The following is a 14,918-nucleotide window of genomic DNA, read 5'->3' as shown; positions in this document are numbered from 1 at the left end:
TATTCTTTTTGGCCTCACCATATACATACCTTCTCTGATGGTACCAAACAGATACCCAGTTTGTGTGTGTGTGTGTGTGTGTGTGAATCTGCTCCTAAACAAACCTTGATTGATTGAATCAAGATTCAAGGTAGCCTACTCCATATTTATTTTGAGGGGTTTTTCTAGAAAATAATAATAATAATTTGGGTCGTTCACGTACCAAAGTATTTCCAACCAACAAACATGAATCTTACTTCAAAACATTTTCTACACCTTTTGAATTAAGACGATTTGCGTAACAAATTATATATGAAGTACTTGATATAAAGTAAGTCCTTGATGAATATTTATTAAGAGTAATCTCATAAATGATTCAAACACACCCATCGACCCTTCAGGAAGTTAACGTTTGATAACAGCATTTAAATGAAATGGTTAAAAAAGATCCCAAATCCAATAATAACAATAATATGGATTGCTTCTAAAGCTTTTCATGATTATGTCATCCAACATGGATTATCAACGCAACTCCCCATAAATTATAAAAAAAGGTGCAGAGATCATAGATGATATTCCCTTGGATGGAAAAAATAGCTTCTCAGGCACTCAACATGCCACTAGCATTCTTCTTGCACTCAGAGAGCATGTCCATGTAGAACTGGCACTTGTTGATTTCGTTCCCATAGTTGTTCAAGCACTGAAAGAAAACCACAGGCATGTAAACATTACTGCATCTGATTTTCGTTTTTGCATGGCCATAAAGCTCAGAAAGTAAAATATGTATACATCAAAAAGCCTTATACACAATTCATCGAAAGATGGAAAAGTAAAATATTTGGAAGAGATAATATGAAAATGGACTTTGAATGATTAAAACACAACATGAGACAACAGAATCTAATCCAAAATCAATTCCAAATGGACAAAAGCGCTTCATATGATGTTTGGTTAAAAAATGTAAAATCACTTTCTAGTGATTTTACTATTGGAAAATCACCTATTTGGTGATTCCAAAAGAAGCACCGGTTATGAGATGCTTGAAAAATAAGTGATTCTTAAGAATCACTCCCCAACGGACGCTTAAAACTGGACCCATTTTTGCTTTGAAAATATTAATCCCACCTCAGAAACAAGATTAAGTTGAAAAGCACTTAGGTGTAAAGGAAGAAAAGCAGAAAACCACAGCTTAATATCTAGAGGTGATTATTTAATTTTTCTAAGTCAAAGTATCCTAAGAACCTCCCATTATGCATAGAAAGCAAAAAGGAAAACATCATAGATTTGTGAGAAAGCACTAACAAAATCTGAAAACAAGTTATCAAGACAGAATTTTGCTTACATCTTGGAACGCCTTCATGTGGACATTACATGCATCAGAACCACCGACGCTGCTTGCATTGGGTGCTGCAGCAGCAGCTTCACTGACCACAGTTTCATGCTGAATGGTGCGAGGACCCATCACAGCATCCACAGCCCTGTGGGCCATTGCACTTCCAGTACCAAAGACCATTCCTGCAATGAGAGAAGAAAACATGAATTCCTGAATAGACATATATGCATCAATCATATAATCATCATCGCATAAACAAACATTAGATAGCCCCATGGTAAAAGTGATACTGCATCACATACCCTGAGCTATGGTTGATCCAATTCCTCCTAGCATAGATCCACCACTTCCGCCTTGTGCAGGAGCTGGAGGAGGAGCATGGTTAACTGCATAATCATCACAGAGCAAAAGCATACGCAGTCAGACCAAAATTAAATAAATACAAGAATACCAGCATAATATCAACCTTCTTACGATCATGTAATTATGTAAACAAGATGCTTATAAATCATATATCAGAGAAGCCAAAATCTTAAGCTCGTTCAGCCATCATATATACAGCTTAAAGAGTTAGTACCAGGCTGAGGTGGTGGGTTACGCGCTGGTGCAGGACGTGGGGCGGCACGAGGAGCAGATCGACCTAAATGAAGGTTGAAGCAAGTACAACACATAATTAGCAGATAAGCTCAATAAAGGCATAGATGTTATAGCATAATGACTAGGTCAATCAATAAAAGAGTACACTCATTTGCATAGTCATATCGTCTAGCACGGCTAAATCGCAAACCACATTCCAAAACACTTATATAATCATGATTCACTATGAGCAAACATTTTTTCACATTATACCAGATAAGGTGGAAAAAGGAATTTCCCAAATATAAAATTTTATCAATTTCATTCAACCAAAAAATATAAATAAATCGATACTATAAATGATAAAAAAATAAATAAATATATATATATATATATATTCAAAGATGTAAGCCCATAACCATTAAACCCAGTTTACATATATACAAGCAAAACCCCTTTCATTCGAACACGGAGCATGTAAACAAATATACGAAAAGTACAAGCAAGAACTACACTAATAATACACAAAAAAGAAATCGTTACAAGCAAAAACTACACTAATAATACACAAAAAAGAAATCATTCTCTCCACCATGTTTTCAATTTCTCGAGGTTTCTCAGCCACACGAAAAAAATTAAAAAAAAAAAAAAGGGGGGGAGATACAAAACCCTAGAAAATCGACCAAAATATATGGAAATTAGAACCAAAAAAAAAAAAAAAAAACCAACGAAATTCATAGAGATCTATGCGATAACGAAGAAACATGAGTCAGGAAAAGCCATGAAATTCTAACCTCCTGAGCTTCGGCGAGGCATGGTTTAGGCGGCGAATGAGACTTGAGATGGTGATGAAACGAAATATCGAGGCGAAGTGTAGATGATGAAGCCGAAGTAGAGAGAAAAAGACGTTGGGCTTCAGGAACCCTCGGTGCTTTTATTTATAGCTAAAGGGCTGGCATTCCGTAGTGGTTGATACTAGATGGACAGAAAACGTGTCAATATATGATTTGTTAGAGGAGTGAATATGTTGACTTTCTTTGTAGAATGGCAAGTCCTCGTGTATGATGGTATCCAGGGTATGTAGAACTGACTGTATTGGATCATTGCTTTATGAAGTAGCCAGTTTCGCTTGACTTCAACTGTTCTAGAATATGTCAATAGTCGTCGATTTATAAATTAACAAATTTAGGGCGTGAATTATACTGTCAAAATTATTAGGTTATATATATATATATATATATATTTAATTACTTACATTAGATGTATTTATATTTATAAATTAATATAATTAACTTGGTATTGTGTACTATTTTTAAACTTTTGAATTTAGATTACCAGCATTGAAGATTGTTATCAACTTTATGATTCGAACAGTGGTTAATATCCCAAATATATGATGTGAAACTGAAATGTAATATGCTATCATTAACATGTATCTTCTATGATTAGTTCTTAATTTTACATAAAAAGAACAAAAAATGGTTATAACTAGGAAACTATATATATAAAAAAAAAACATAATGCTACAAATATCAAATTTTTTTAATCAAAATTTTAATATTTAATTATCTAATAGTTTTTTAATAGTATTAAATTAAAATTATTTTATATATATAAATAGATAAATTATTTAAAAATTATCAAATTATGAATATTAAAATTTTAATAATTTTTTTATCAGTTTAGATTTATTAAAAAAACTAACTCTTCGTCTACTCACTTTTTTTTTTTTTTTTTTTAATTCCATACATCATTTCGAGCATGACATTAGAAAAAACTTACAAAACGCCATGACTCATGTCGGTTTTCTTTATGCTCAGTCTTGATTTACATTACCTCCCTTTTGTTTTCTATTTTCTTGGTGAATCACTTTTGTTTTCCTCGCGTAACTATTGATGCAAAAAAATCAATAGTAAAGATTGTGCAGCCTTATTCGTCGTTAAAAAAAAAAAAAAAAAAAAGTTTTCTAGGAGTGCTTTTTGTCACTACCAAATAATAGGGATAATATTTTTCACCGTTAAAAAAAATGTGGAATATTATATCAATATCTATGATTATAGAAAGTTGGAGTTCCAATGAAAATTTGGAAGAGAAAGAAAAAAATATACATGTAAAATAATTTGACGTGTAAAATAAAAAAGAAAAAAAAATATACATGTAAAATAATTTGACGTGTAAAATAACAATTTAGACCTTTATATATACTGACTTTTAATTACGAATTTTATAAGAATAAAAATATTATAATATAATTAGGATCCCGAATCATATATGTAATTATACCATAATAAAAATTTTTTGGTTACTCTAATTATTATTGTTGCGGGATTGCTGAAAAAACAATTTTTGTTTTTAAAAAAGTTTTTAAACTTTAGAAAACATAACAATAATAAGAAATTTGGTGCAGTTTCTCTATATGGAAATTTTTATTAATTCCATATAAAAATTATGACAGTAAAGAACTAAAAACAATGGTTAATGCATTTTATTAATCTAAATCGGTGTTTTTTAAAACAAATATCAAGAAGAAAATTAAATTAAATTTTAAATTATGATTTAATTTTTTGTAAGTAAAAAATATTGCATATATATAAAATGTTTTTTTTTTAAATTATAGAAAACAAAGCAGCCAAAAAAAAAAATTGGTATAGCTCTTAATCAAAACTAATACCACATTAAAAATTATTCCAGTAAAAAACTAAAAAAAATAGTTAATGTATTGTATAAATTAAATATTAAGTAGATTTTTTTCCTTTATTTAAGTAAATATATTTTATATAATTATTTGAGTTCCACATTCACAAATATTTTTCATGTGATTTCTGAAAAAATTATGACCAATACTGTTATATAAAAACGAAGTCCATATCATAACATTTACATTTACATGAATATAATATATATATATATATATATATACACACACAAAGCTGTTTTGTATTATTTATTAATTTGCTAAAATATCATAAAAGAAAGAAATTATTTCTTGGGCGTTGGTGCATGGTTTACCTTGCTCCGCACTCATAGCCCAAGGGAGCCCCACACCTCCAAAATGCTCTGAAACTCAAAATCTCCAATCACAAAAATCAAAAGCCAAACCCATCCCTCCGTCTCTCTCTCTCTCTCTCTCTCTGTTTAAATTTTTTTTACCTTTTCAAGTCTCTCGCAGAACTTTACACACTCTCTCATTGCCAAAAACCCTAGATTTTTCCACCGAGGTCCCATCCATGGCCGACGATCAGGCGGTAGCAGCATCGCCGCCTTCTTTTTCTATGTCATCCTCAGCTGCGCCGCTAGGCAACTCTGTGATCCCGATAGTGAATAAGCTTCAAGACATATTCGCACAGCTCGGCAGCCAATCCACAATCGAGCTTCCTCAAGTTGCCGTTGTTGGCAGTCAGAGTAGCGGCAAGTCAAGCGTGCTCGAGGCCCTCGTCGGACGCGACTTCTTGCCAAGGGGTTCCGATATCTGTACACGGCGGCCGCTGGTCCTTCAGCTCCTTCAGACCAAGAGAAATCCCGATGGGACCGACGAGGAGTACGGCGAGTTCCTTCACTTGCCAGGGAAGCGATTCTACGATTTCTCTGAGATTCGGAGGGAAATTCAGGTGAGCTTTCGATGCCAAAGTGTGTTTTATTGGATTTACGATTAGCTTTTTAAACTTTTTTCTCTTGGGAATTTCAAAAAGAGAAAAGAGACTTTTATTGTGTGATCGTACAATTTATCTCTGTTCAATCTTTGTTTTAGTGTTTCGGTTCGTCACGGGCAAGAGTCTTAGTTAGTTATGACTCTACTGTTTTAGCACAAGTCTAAAACATCGCAAATAATGAAATCTGTATATTATGCTTTAATGAGATCAAAATCTTTGGCTCAGAATAGTGAAGAAAGTAGAGGAAACCATCTCTTGGAATCAATGAAATTCTCTCTGAAATAAGTTTAGATTCGTAATGAAGTCAATATGGAGAACGAAGGGAAACGAAAAATGCTTTACTTGGTGTCTGCATTTTCTTAACCTAGATATAGGAAGAAATACGAAGTATAAATCCTATATATATATATATACACGTATAATTTTGTTTTATTTATTTCTTGTGGGCAATAGACTGAGCGGATTGTAAGGGAGATAAAAATTTTGATTTCTCTTGTTTGTATTATTTATTAGTCGCTTCTTCACTCAGCTTAGAGGGAAAAACTTACTTTGTGGTAATGTTATCTATTTATCTTTTTGCTGTTGTACGAGTTCCTAACGATTTTAACAAATTTGAGAACCAGTTGATTAGATATGTGATTTTTAGTTTTACCTTTATTGTATAACAATGTAGCCCAACATATTAATTGAAATCGACACAGGCTGAGACAGATAGGGAAGCTGGAGGAAATAAAGGTGTATCAGACAAGCAGATTCGATTGAAGATATTTTCACCAAATGTTCTTGACATCACTTTGGTGGATTTGCCTGGTATAACAAAAGTTCCTGTTGGTGACCAGCCCTCTGATATTGAAGCGCGGATCAGAACAATGATCATGTCTTACATTAAAGTTTCGAGCTGTTTAATTCTGGCTGTTACACCAGCAAATTCTGATTTAGCAAACTCTGATGCTCTTCAGATTGCAGGAAATGCAGATCCTGATGGTAAGTTGTGCTCTCAATATTTTTGGTGAATTGATATTGGGTAAAGTTAATAATAAGGGTAAGTTTCTTTTTGGCAGGTCTGAGAACCATTGGCGTAATCACGAAGGTGTAATATTTTCTTCCCTTGGATTCTTTTATATGTTTCAGAATACCGGTAATTTTTAGAAGTTGTTTCAATCCTGATGAAGTTTGGGCCTTTTGTTTTTTGTTTTTTTTGGTGGAGGCCAGTTAGATATTATGGACAGAGGTACAGATGCTCGGAATCTGTTGCTTGGAAAAGTGATTCCCCTGCGACTTGGTTATATAGGTGTTGTGAATCGTAGTCAGGAGGTAAGATTGTATACGTGGGAATGAAAATAAAAGGAAGTGATGGAGTTGGCTTTTCTTTAAGCAGGTTGATTCCTCTGCATGTTGGAGATTAAATGTTGGATTATACAGTTCGTATCACATAAATGCAAGATGAACCATGGCCTTAGGTTTTATTGGTTACATTTGGTACATGTGGATATAATTTTGTTGCTAATTTAGTAAGTGTACACCACTCAGAAATATGGAATTTATTAGTATTAATAACATTTAAGAAAAAACACCATATATGTAGACATTTATAGAAAGTTAATTTGGTATAAATCTGGATTGTTTAATAGTATGTTATAAAAAAAAATTCATTTAGTAACAGTTGTATGCTAAGATTTTGCTTTTTTGGGTATATAATTTTTTTTTTCCTTCTCTTCCCGAGCTTAATCATATACTAGTTATGGAGTTTATTAGTAATCCAATATGTAATCAGCATTTAATCATGTTAACGTGGCTTTCAAAGTTTTTTAAATTTGTGACTATACACTTGAATTATATTTTTGCAAGAAAACCTATTTCATTGGTAGTTTTAGATTCTAATTGACCTTTCTGTTGTTATCCTTAAACAGGATATTATTCTCAACAGGAGCATCAAGGATGCACTTGTGGCAGAAGAAAAATTTTTCCGCAGCCGTCCTGTATGATTTCTCTTTTCCTAGATTTCTTTACATCCCTTGGCATGTTAAAATTTTTTTTTTTCATTTATTATTTCTTCTGTTATGTAGGTATATAATGGACTAGCTGAACGTTGTGGTGTTCCTCAATTGGCAAAGAAGTTGAATCAGGTACATCACTTGTAGGATCTAGTCTTTAAATCTCTTGCTAGACGGTAAATTACTATCATAGTAGCTGCTATCATATATCCATTTACCCAAGTGGCCCACAATGCTATGCAATAAATACATACTGTTTTATCTTTGAATTAGGATTATTGAGATAATTTGGCAAATTTATTGGTAAGATGACCTCATAAATGAGAAACTGGTTATGCATATGTTTTGCAGATACTAGTACAACATATTAAGCAAGTGCTTCCTGGGCTCAAGTCACGTATAAGTACTGCATTGGTTTCTGTTGCCAAGGAGCATGCCAGTTATGGGGAAATCACAGAATCAAAGGTTTGTTAGTTAGATGGTTCCTATGTTATTCATTGGAGTTATTTCACAATAAAATAATATATTTTTCCATGAGTGATGATGTTAGATTTGTCTTATGAACCATAGAGGATCTATAAATTTGCAAATTACTTCAGTGTTCTACTTCTAGGGCTCTATATTGACCAGATAACGTGTTGTTGTATAATGTGAATTAATTTTCTCACTTGTCGCTGTATGCTTGTATTTGTCTTCACCTATGCTGGAGGCTTCATTCTATTATTTTACATGTTGGCTGATACTCAGAGATCTGATTGTCTGCTTTCCTGGTTGATATTTTCTTTGATTGTACATATTTATCAAACTTTTGCAATGAACAGGCTGGTCAGGGAGCTCTTCTTCTTAACATTCTTTCAAAGTTCTCCGAAGGTAAATATGGTGTACCATCTATGTCATCCTAATGAATGTTCTAATTCATTTGCATTTCTTATGTTGAGCTGTATTTTGTCCATCTCAAGTGGATGAATGGTATTCCAAATTTTCTTCTTGGAACAGCATTTTCATCAATGGTGGAAGGGAAAAATGAAGAAATGTCAACATCTGAGCTATCTGGTGGAGCAAGAATTCACTACATCTTTCAATCAATCTTTGTGAAGAGTTTAGAGGTTAGTGCTGATGAGACTCTACCTGCATTGTTCTTGAAGTACTTTTTAAATTTGTTTGACATTCTATATTATTGGAAATGCTTATCAGTGAGACATATATTTTATGCTTCTTTTCATTGTTACTTAAATTGAAAATAGTTACATAAATTGAAGAATAGTTGATTTGTCTTTAAGCAATGTTATATTTTGCCTTCATTTTTCCAGTGACTCTGTGCCTTATAGGCTAGTGGTCAATTTAATTTCTAGTGGAGACACTTCTAAGATCTGGAAATTTACTCATCTTTTTTGAACGACGTTTGGGAAAATGATACAAGATGAACCTTGTAAAATAAAAATTTTAAAAGGGAAAATCCCCTTTTCTGGTATAGTTACAACCTTAATATTGTACATTGATATGGTGGATGCAGCTTTGTAGCTGGCTTTCAATTAGTGTATCAGAAACTGGCTTTTCTGTTGGTTTGTGTGTGTATGTATGGAAAATATAGGGTGTATCAGTTCTGAAACCATTGGAAAGGTCCAAGTTTCTTTAATCATAGCATCCTTCAATATACCTTAAACATGGATGTACTTTTCTCTAAACAATCAAACAATTTCTTGATGTTTGTCTTGGTTGGGATGTACTTTTCTCTAAACATTCAAACAATTTCTTGATGTTTGGCTTGGTTGGAGGTGCTAAGATGCTCTAGTTGACTGAAAAATAAAAGTTGAGGAAAATGTATGAGAAGGTTATATGGGTGCTAAGACTTTAGTTGTCCTGCCTGATATTACTATATATAACCTTTTTAATGTAACACTATGATTCTGGCTCCAATGATATATTTGATTATGGGTAATTTAGATAGGAGACAGCAGTGATTTTGGATTGTCCATCGATGGATTATATTTAATTCAATTTAAGCTGTCATGCAGGAGGTAGATCCTTGTGAGGACTTGACAGATGATGATATTCGAACTGCCATTCAGAATGCAACTGGCCCTAAATCCGCATTATTTGTACCTGAAGTAGGTCTTAATGTATTCTTTTTCATTTTGGTTTTTTCCAGCAACATATATTTGAAAAATGTAAATTGTTTAATTGCATTATCTTGTCATTCATTTTCTTCTCACTGAAGTTTGTAATTAAAATTTCATGCCTAATGTTATTGATGCTGACCTTTGCATTTAGGTGCCATTTGAAGTTCTTATTCGAAGACAAATAGCTCGCTTGTTAGATCCAAGCCTTCAGTGTGCTAGATTCATATATGATGAGTTGATAAAGGTAAGAAAGGTCTTGGGCATTTTTTGTGTTCATATTGCTCTTATATGCTTAATCTGGTTTTCTAATAATTCTTGTCTGTTCAGATTAGCCATCGCTGCCTAACAAATGAATTGCAGCGTTTTCCTGTCCTGAGAAAGCGTATGGATGAAGTTATAGGAAACTTCTTGCGTGAGGGTCTTGAACCCTCAGAAACAATGATTGGCCACATAGTCGAAATGGAGGTACGTATAAACATGAAGACAATTGAATTATATTGTTGTTATTTATTAGACCATGTAATCGGCTCAAACGACATGCTGAAACCATATGTCACTCATAATATCTTGTAAAATAGTAGCAAAGTTATTTTAGAGTTATCAGATGTTGTTCTTGCTGTTTGGACTTCTTTCCATTAGTGTTTTTAGGTTGCTCTTCTTGCCTACTGTATTGTCTTGACCAATCTTTCATCCTTTCTACTGCATTGTTATATTTTCTTACACTCATGTATTACAGACCGCCTTCGTCTTTCAGCATTTTGCATCTTCCATTGTGATTAGCATGTAAATAATAAATTGTAATATACTACATATATGTTTTGGTATTACCGTGGATTTTTATGAAATTATTATAATCAATATTTTTAATATGACAGTAATTAGAAACTTGGACAAAGTTCATTGTTGTTCTTTTCTATCAATGCACAGTTGTCATGAACTCCTGATCATTGCTAGAATGGAGTTATTTATATTGCCTCCAGTCTGACAAATTTCCTGCTTTATGGGGTTTCTTATAATTTTTTACCATGTGAACTTCTTTTTGGAAGTTAGGAAATCGGTGTTTGATTCTGATCTATGTTTTGAAATTGGCTGTCTAACTTCATTAACGACTTGATTTGCAGATGGACTACATAAATACTTCACATCCAAATTTTGTTGGTGGGAGTAAGGCTGTTGAAATTGCATTGCAACAAGTCAAGTCCTCTCGGATTCCTTTGGCTCTTTCCAGGCAGAAGGTATGTGCGTCCTGTACTCAACTTTTATAAGTTTAGTATTTATTGCTTACTTTTGCAATCGGTTGTATTCCTCAATTTTAATTTTCCTTTTTCATGTTTGCCTCAATTAGGATGGTGGAGAGCCTGACAAGGCCCCAACATCTGAAAGAAGTTCGAAATCTCGAGCAATTTTTGCTAGACAAGCAAATGGAATGGTGACTGATCAGGTAATGGAAGTTATTTTTCATGCTGGGTGCAGGCTCTGTTAAATAAAGCAGCTTCTGTTCGGTTATTGACATAATCTCTGTAGTTTCATTTTGCAATTGTTATAGGATCGAACAAGTTTAAATTTGCAATTATTGGTTGCTACTAATCCTAGTCTAATTCCTTCTATCTATTCTCCTTGGATAACTATCAGGCTGTTCGACCTGTGGCAGATGGTGAAAAAGTTACATCCTCCGGTAAAACATTACGTAATAAGTTAACTAATTTTAACTTATTATGCATTATTGATACTATATCTAAACTAACATTATTTGGAATACAATTTTGCTGATTATTACTCACCTAGGGCATCATTGGAAGAACTGCAATGCGTGATAAGCTGCTGATATTGATAGTGCTAGTTCTAATACTTCATCTTTTTTCATTGATTATTCTTTTTCTTTTCTTTTTTTTTTTTTTCCTTTTTTTTCTTTTGGGGGCATTGGGGGTGGGTTAGGTGCATTGCTGAGAGTGGTATAATCTGACTTAATTCCATGCCTTTTTTTTTAAAATAAAAATAAATAAATAAATCTTTTTTTTGGGGGATAACTAACTTATGCCAACTCTTTTCTTCTGCTTCTTCTTCAAAGGAATTTAATTTTATGTTATTTAAATATTTTTGCATTAGTTTGTGATTGAATATATTCAGACTAGACATACTTATATTTGTGCTTGTTCATCGATAATCAGGAAACACCAGCAGCTCAACTTGGGGGATTTCATCAATTTTTGGTGGGGTTGACCGTACGACTGTTAAAGAGAGCTCAACAAACAAGGCGTATAATGAACATATCAACAATGTGGAGCAATCCTTGTCTATGATCCATTTGAGAGAGGTACGATTTGGGTTTTGGTTTGGCTTGTCTAATCTCTCACGTAATTAATTATTTCTTAATCCTTACCTTAACATTCTTTTTTAAAGCCCCCACCTATCTTGAGGCCGCCAGAAAGCCATTCAGAGCAGGAAGCAATCGAAATTGCGGTTACTAAACTGCTGCTGAGGTCATACTATGATATTGTCAGGAAGAATATTGAGGACTCTGTACCTAAAGCAATTATGCATTTCTTGGTAATGTTGAATCCCTGTGATATCCATTAAAAGTATCTCCTGTTATCTATTTGTTTATTCATCTTTTCATTATCATATTATTGGAATTTGCAAAAATCACAAAGTATCACAGCATAAAATGGCCGTGTTAATTGCATAACAACTGCAAATATGAAACATTATTCGAGTGACAACCTTCAATTGCCTCATGCAGTGCATTCCTCTGTCAATTTATGAAACTGGATTTGTGTTGCAATATTTTATTAATCAGGGTAGTACGATTCTTGGACCCGTGGAACCATATTAAACAGTTACATTGCATATTGTGCCATGCAAGTATATGTATGTTTTTGCTTAATGGAAGATTGTTCAATTCATGTTTAACTTGCACATCCTATTGTGTACATTCATAGATGCAACTTACAGCATGAGTTGCATCAAAAAACTTTTAAATTAGTACCCGTGTCGCTTTTTATTTTACTTCTCTACAATGTTTATGGATGTGTAGGCTGTTGTTTTAATCATTGTCTTTGCAGCAGTATAGTAATTATACAGATCTGAACCTTTTGCATTTCAATTTCTTTTTTTCTTTTTTTCTTTTTTTTTTAATTTCTGTTTTTTTTTTTTAACGTTAACTTTTATAAATGACTCATCCAGGTGAACCACACGAAGCGTGAGTTACACAATGTTTTCATTAAGAAGCTTTATAGGTGAGAAAAAGGCAGTCTTCCTATTGCTGATTTTCCAAAAAATTCTGCATGCATTTTTGTCTTTTATTTTGCACTCCTTGTTAACATTTGGTTATGCTATTTATTTATAAATATATATACATATATTTCCCTGTTAATATTTATATATTCCTGAACAGAGAGAATCTTTTTGAAGAAATGTTGCAAGAACCTGATGAGGTTGCAATGAAGAGAAAGCGCACTCGGGAAACACTCCGAGTTCTCCAACAGGCTTTTCGAGTAAGTTTTTTTGATTTCATAATATGTACAGTTGCTTGAATCACTTATCAGTACTACTTGACCTTGCACGTATCCACTTGGCTCTAAATTAAGAATTGATCCATGTCGTCTGTGCATGTGGTCCATGGATGAGTAAATGTATTGAGTGCATAGATTACCTTGTAATGCTTGGACATTTTTGATCAAGTGACATTAGGACTTAAAACCATTTCTTGCATGTCTAAGCGTCCTGTAGGAACATTTTTTGCACATTAATTTCTTAGGTTCTGACTATTGGTTTCATGTGCACTGCATTATGCTTTTCTAGTACTTATAGATTAGAAAGTGGTTTATAAGGAATCACCTAAGAGGTGCTTCTTCCATAATCTCGCCAAATAGGTAATTTCTTAGAACCAATAGCAATGAAAAGTGCTTTCATGTTTTCAGGCAAACACTATATAAAGTGCATTTGTCTTCTTGCAGGCGGTTTTAGATGTTTCTAAATCACTCCATATGAACACTAAGCAGATTTTTATTTGTGAAATTCATTACTTTTACTATTTTCATTGTGTTGGTAGACATTGGATGAATTGCCTTTGGAAGCTGAAACAGTCGAGAAAGGTTACAGCTTGGGAGCTGCTGATACAACAGGGTTGCCAAAAATCCATGGACTACCTACATCATCACTGTATTCCACTAGTGGTTCCAGTGATTCTTATACATCGTCTCCTAAGAATCTGAGGTCCCGCAAGTCATCGCACTCTGGGGAGCTTCACATTCCATATGCTAATGCAGATTCTAATGGGAGTGGACGCGGATTCTACCCAAGTGTTGATCTGTAAACTCAATTATTTAAATTTCTTTGGTTTGAAGCGCCTTTATAACAACATGGAAGCATTATATTCATTAAATTTCTCTTTCCAGCTCTCAGCTTTGGAGGTGTTGGAATTCTGCCATCCAAAGTGTTTGTTGGGTTTTAATTTTCTTCAATATATAGATATATTCGTTTTGTCCACTGATATAAATAGCCGATGGTTAATATTATTTTTTTATTTTTATTTTTTTTTCCTCACAAGGCTTAGATGACCGCTTACCCATGCTTACCCATTTTGTCTCATTTGTAATCGGGAACCAAAGAAGTGAACTGCAAATTTTGTTCTTGCTTGTGTCTTGCTTTTGCAATTCGTTTGATAAAAAGCTAGCGTTCACGCACTGGTCGGCTGATTCACATTGGTCTCATTTGCTTAATTTTGGGTTTGTTGTATAGTTCTTGTATCTGTGAGCTTCTAAATGCAGTCGCACTAACTCTATATATATATATATATTTTTACGAAAAAGTAATAGACAGTTAACCAAAAGAAAAAAACAGCAAAACATGAAAATCGCAAATGCAATTGTGTCATCTCGAATCTGGCCGGTGATCCTCGGATTCTGAAACTGGTAGCCCATTAAATATTGTACATGGCTGGTTGGTTAGTTTAAGCAAAAGGAGGTCAGGTCTGCCCGGTCAAGCGAGGAGCTCGGGTCAACTTTTATTTGTTATTTATTTATTTTCATTTTGGACTAAGAAAAGAATGGAGTAATTAGATTTAAAAAGTTTGTTAAACCACCAATGCCCAGATAAGGAGAGAGAAATAGTAAAAATTAGACAATGACAAGTAGAGAACCCTCGCTCGGATAGTGCCAAAATCTCTTAAATCCAAACCAGACCTCTCCTGATTCGTTTGTCAGACCCCAGACGGGTCAATATGGATTATATACTTATAAAATTATCCGCCGCTCTGTTGCTCTTT

General features: G+C 33.5%; 2 protein-coding genes across 3 annotated transcripts; one reads left to right on the top strand and one right to left on the bottom strand.

The window, feature by feature from the left end:
* Positions 1 to 306: 306 nt before the first annotated feature.
* LOC107426591 (uncharacterized protein C6C3.02c) lies at positions 307 to 2,837 on the bottom strand. Its single transcript, XM_016036812.4, has 5 exons — positions 2,683 to 2,837; positions 1,890 to 1,952; positions 1,615 to 1,698; positions 1,322 to 1,494; positions 307 to 679 (listed from the first exon to the last, which is right to left on the bottom strand). The coding sequence occupies exons 1-5, from the start codon at positions 2,702 to 2,704 to the stop codon at positions 581 to 583; spliced, it is 441 nt and encodes a 146-aa protein (XP_015892298.3). The 5' UTR covers positions 2,705 to 2,837; the 3' UTR covers positions 307 to 580.
* A 2,022-nt stretch (positions 2,838 to 4,859) lies between these two features.
* LOC107426765 (dynamin-related protein 3A) lies at positions 4,860 to 14,134 on the top strand. Of its 2 annotated transcripts, none has more exons than XM_016037036.4 (20): positions 4,860 to 5,496; positions 6,240 to 6,522; positions 6,600 to 6,628; positions 6,751 to 6,852; positions 7,449 to 7,517; positions 7,605 to 7,664; positions 7,884 to 7,997; positions 8,354 to 8,402; positions 8,529 to 8,638; positions 9,548 to 9,640; positions 9,804 to 9,896; positions 9,980 to 10,117; positions 10,774 to 10,887; positions 10,998 to 11,093; positions 11,285 to 11,327; positions 11,821 to 11,966; positions 12,053 to 12,199; positions 12,836 to 12,888; positions 13,047 to 13,146; positions 13,704 to 14,134. In XM_016037036.4, the coding sequence occupies exons 1-20, from the start codon at positions 5,116 to 5,118 to the stop codon at positions 13,965 to 13,967; spliced, it is 2,484 nt and encodes an 827-aa protein (XP_015892522.1). In that variant the 5' UTR covers positions 4,860 to 5,115; the 3' UTR covers positions 13,968 to 14,134. The 2 variants fall into 2 exon arrangements, with proteins under 2 accessions (XP_015892522.1, XP_015892521.1); XM_016037035.4 differs by having other exon boundaries at positions 11,285 to 11,339.
* The last annotated feature ends 784 nt before the right edge of the window (positions 14,135 to 14,918 follow it).

The sequence above is a fragment of the Ziziphus jujuba genome, chromosome 9, assembly GCF_031755915.1.
Source record: "Ziziphus jujuba cultivar Dongzao chromosome 9, ASM3175591v1".
NCBI lineage: Eukaryota > Viridiplantae > Streptophyta > Magnoliopsida > Rosales > Rhamnaceae > Ziziphus > Ziziphus jujuba.
Note: the sequence above shows the minus strand (reverse complement) of the source record. Positions and strands in the feature narration are given on the sequence as shown.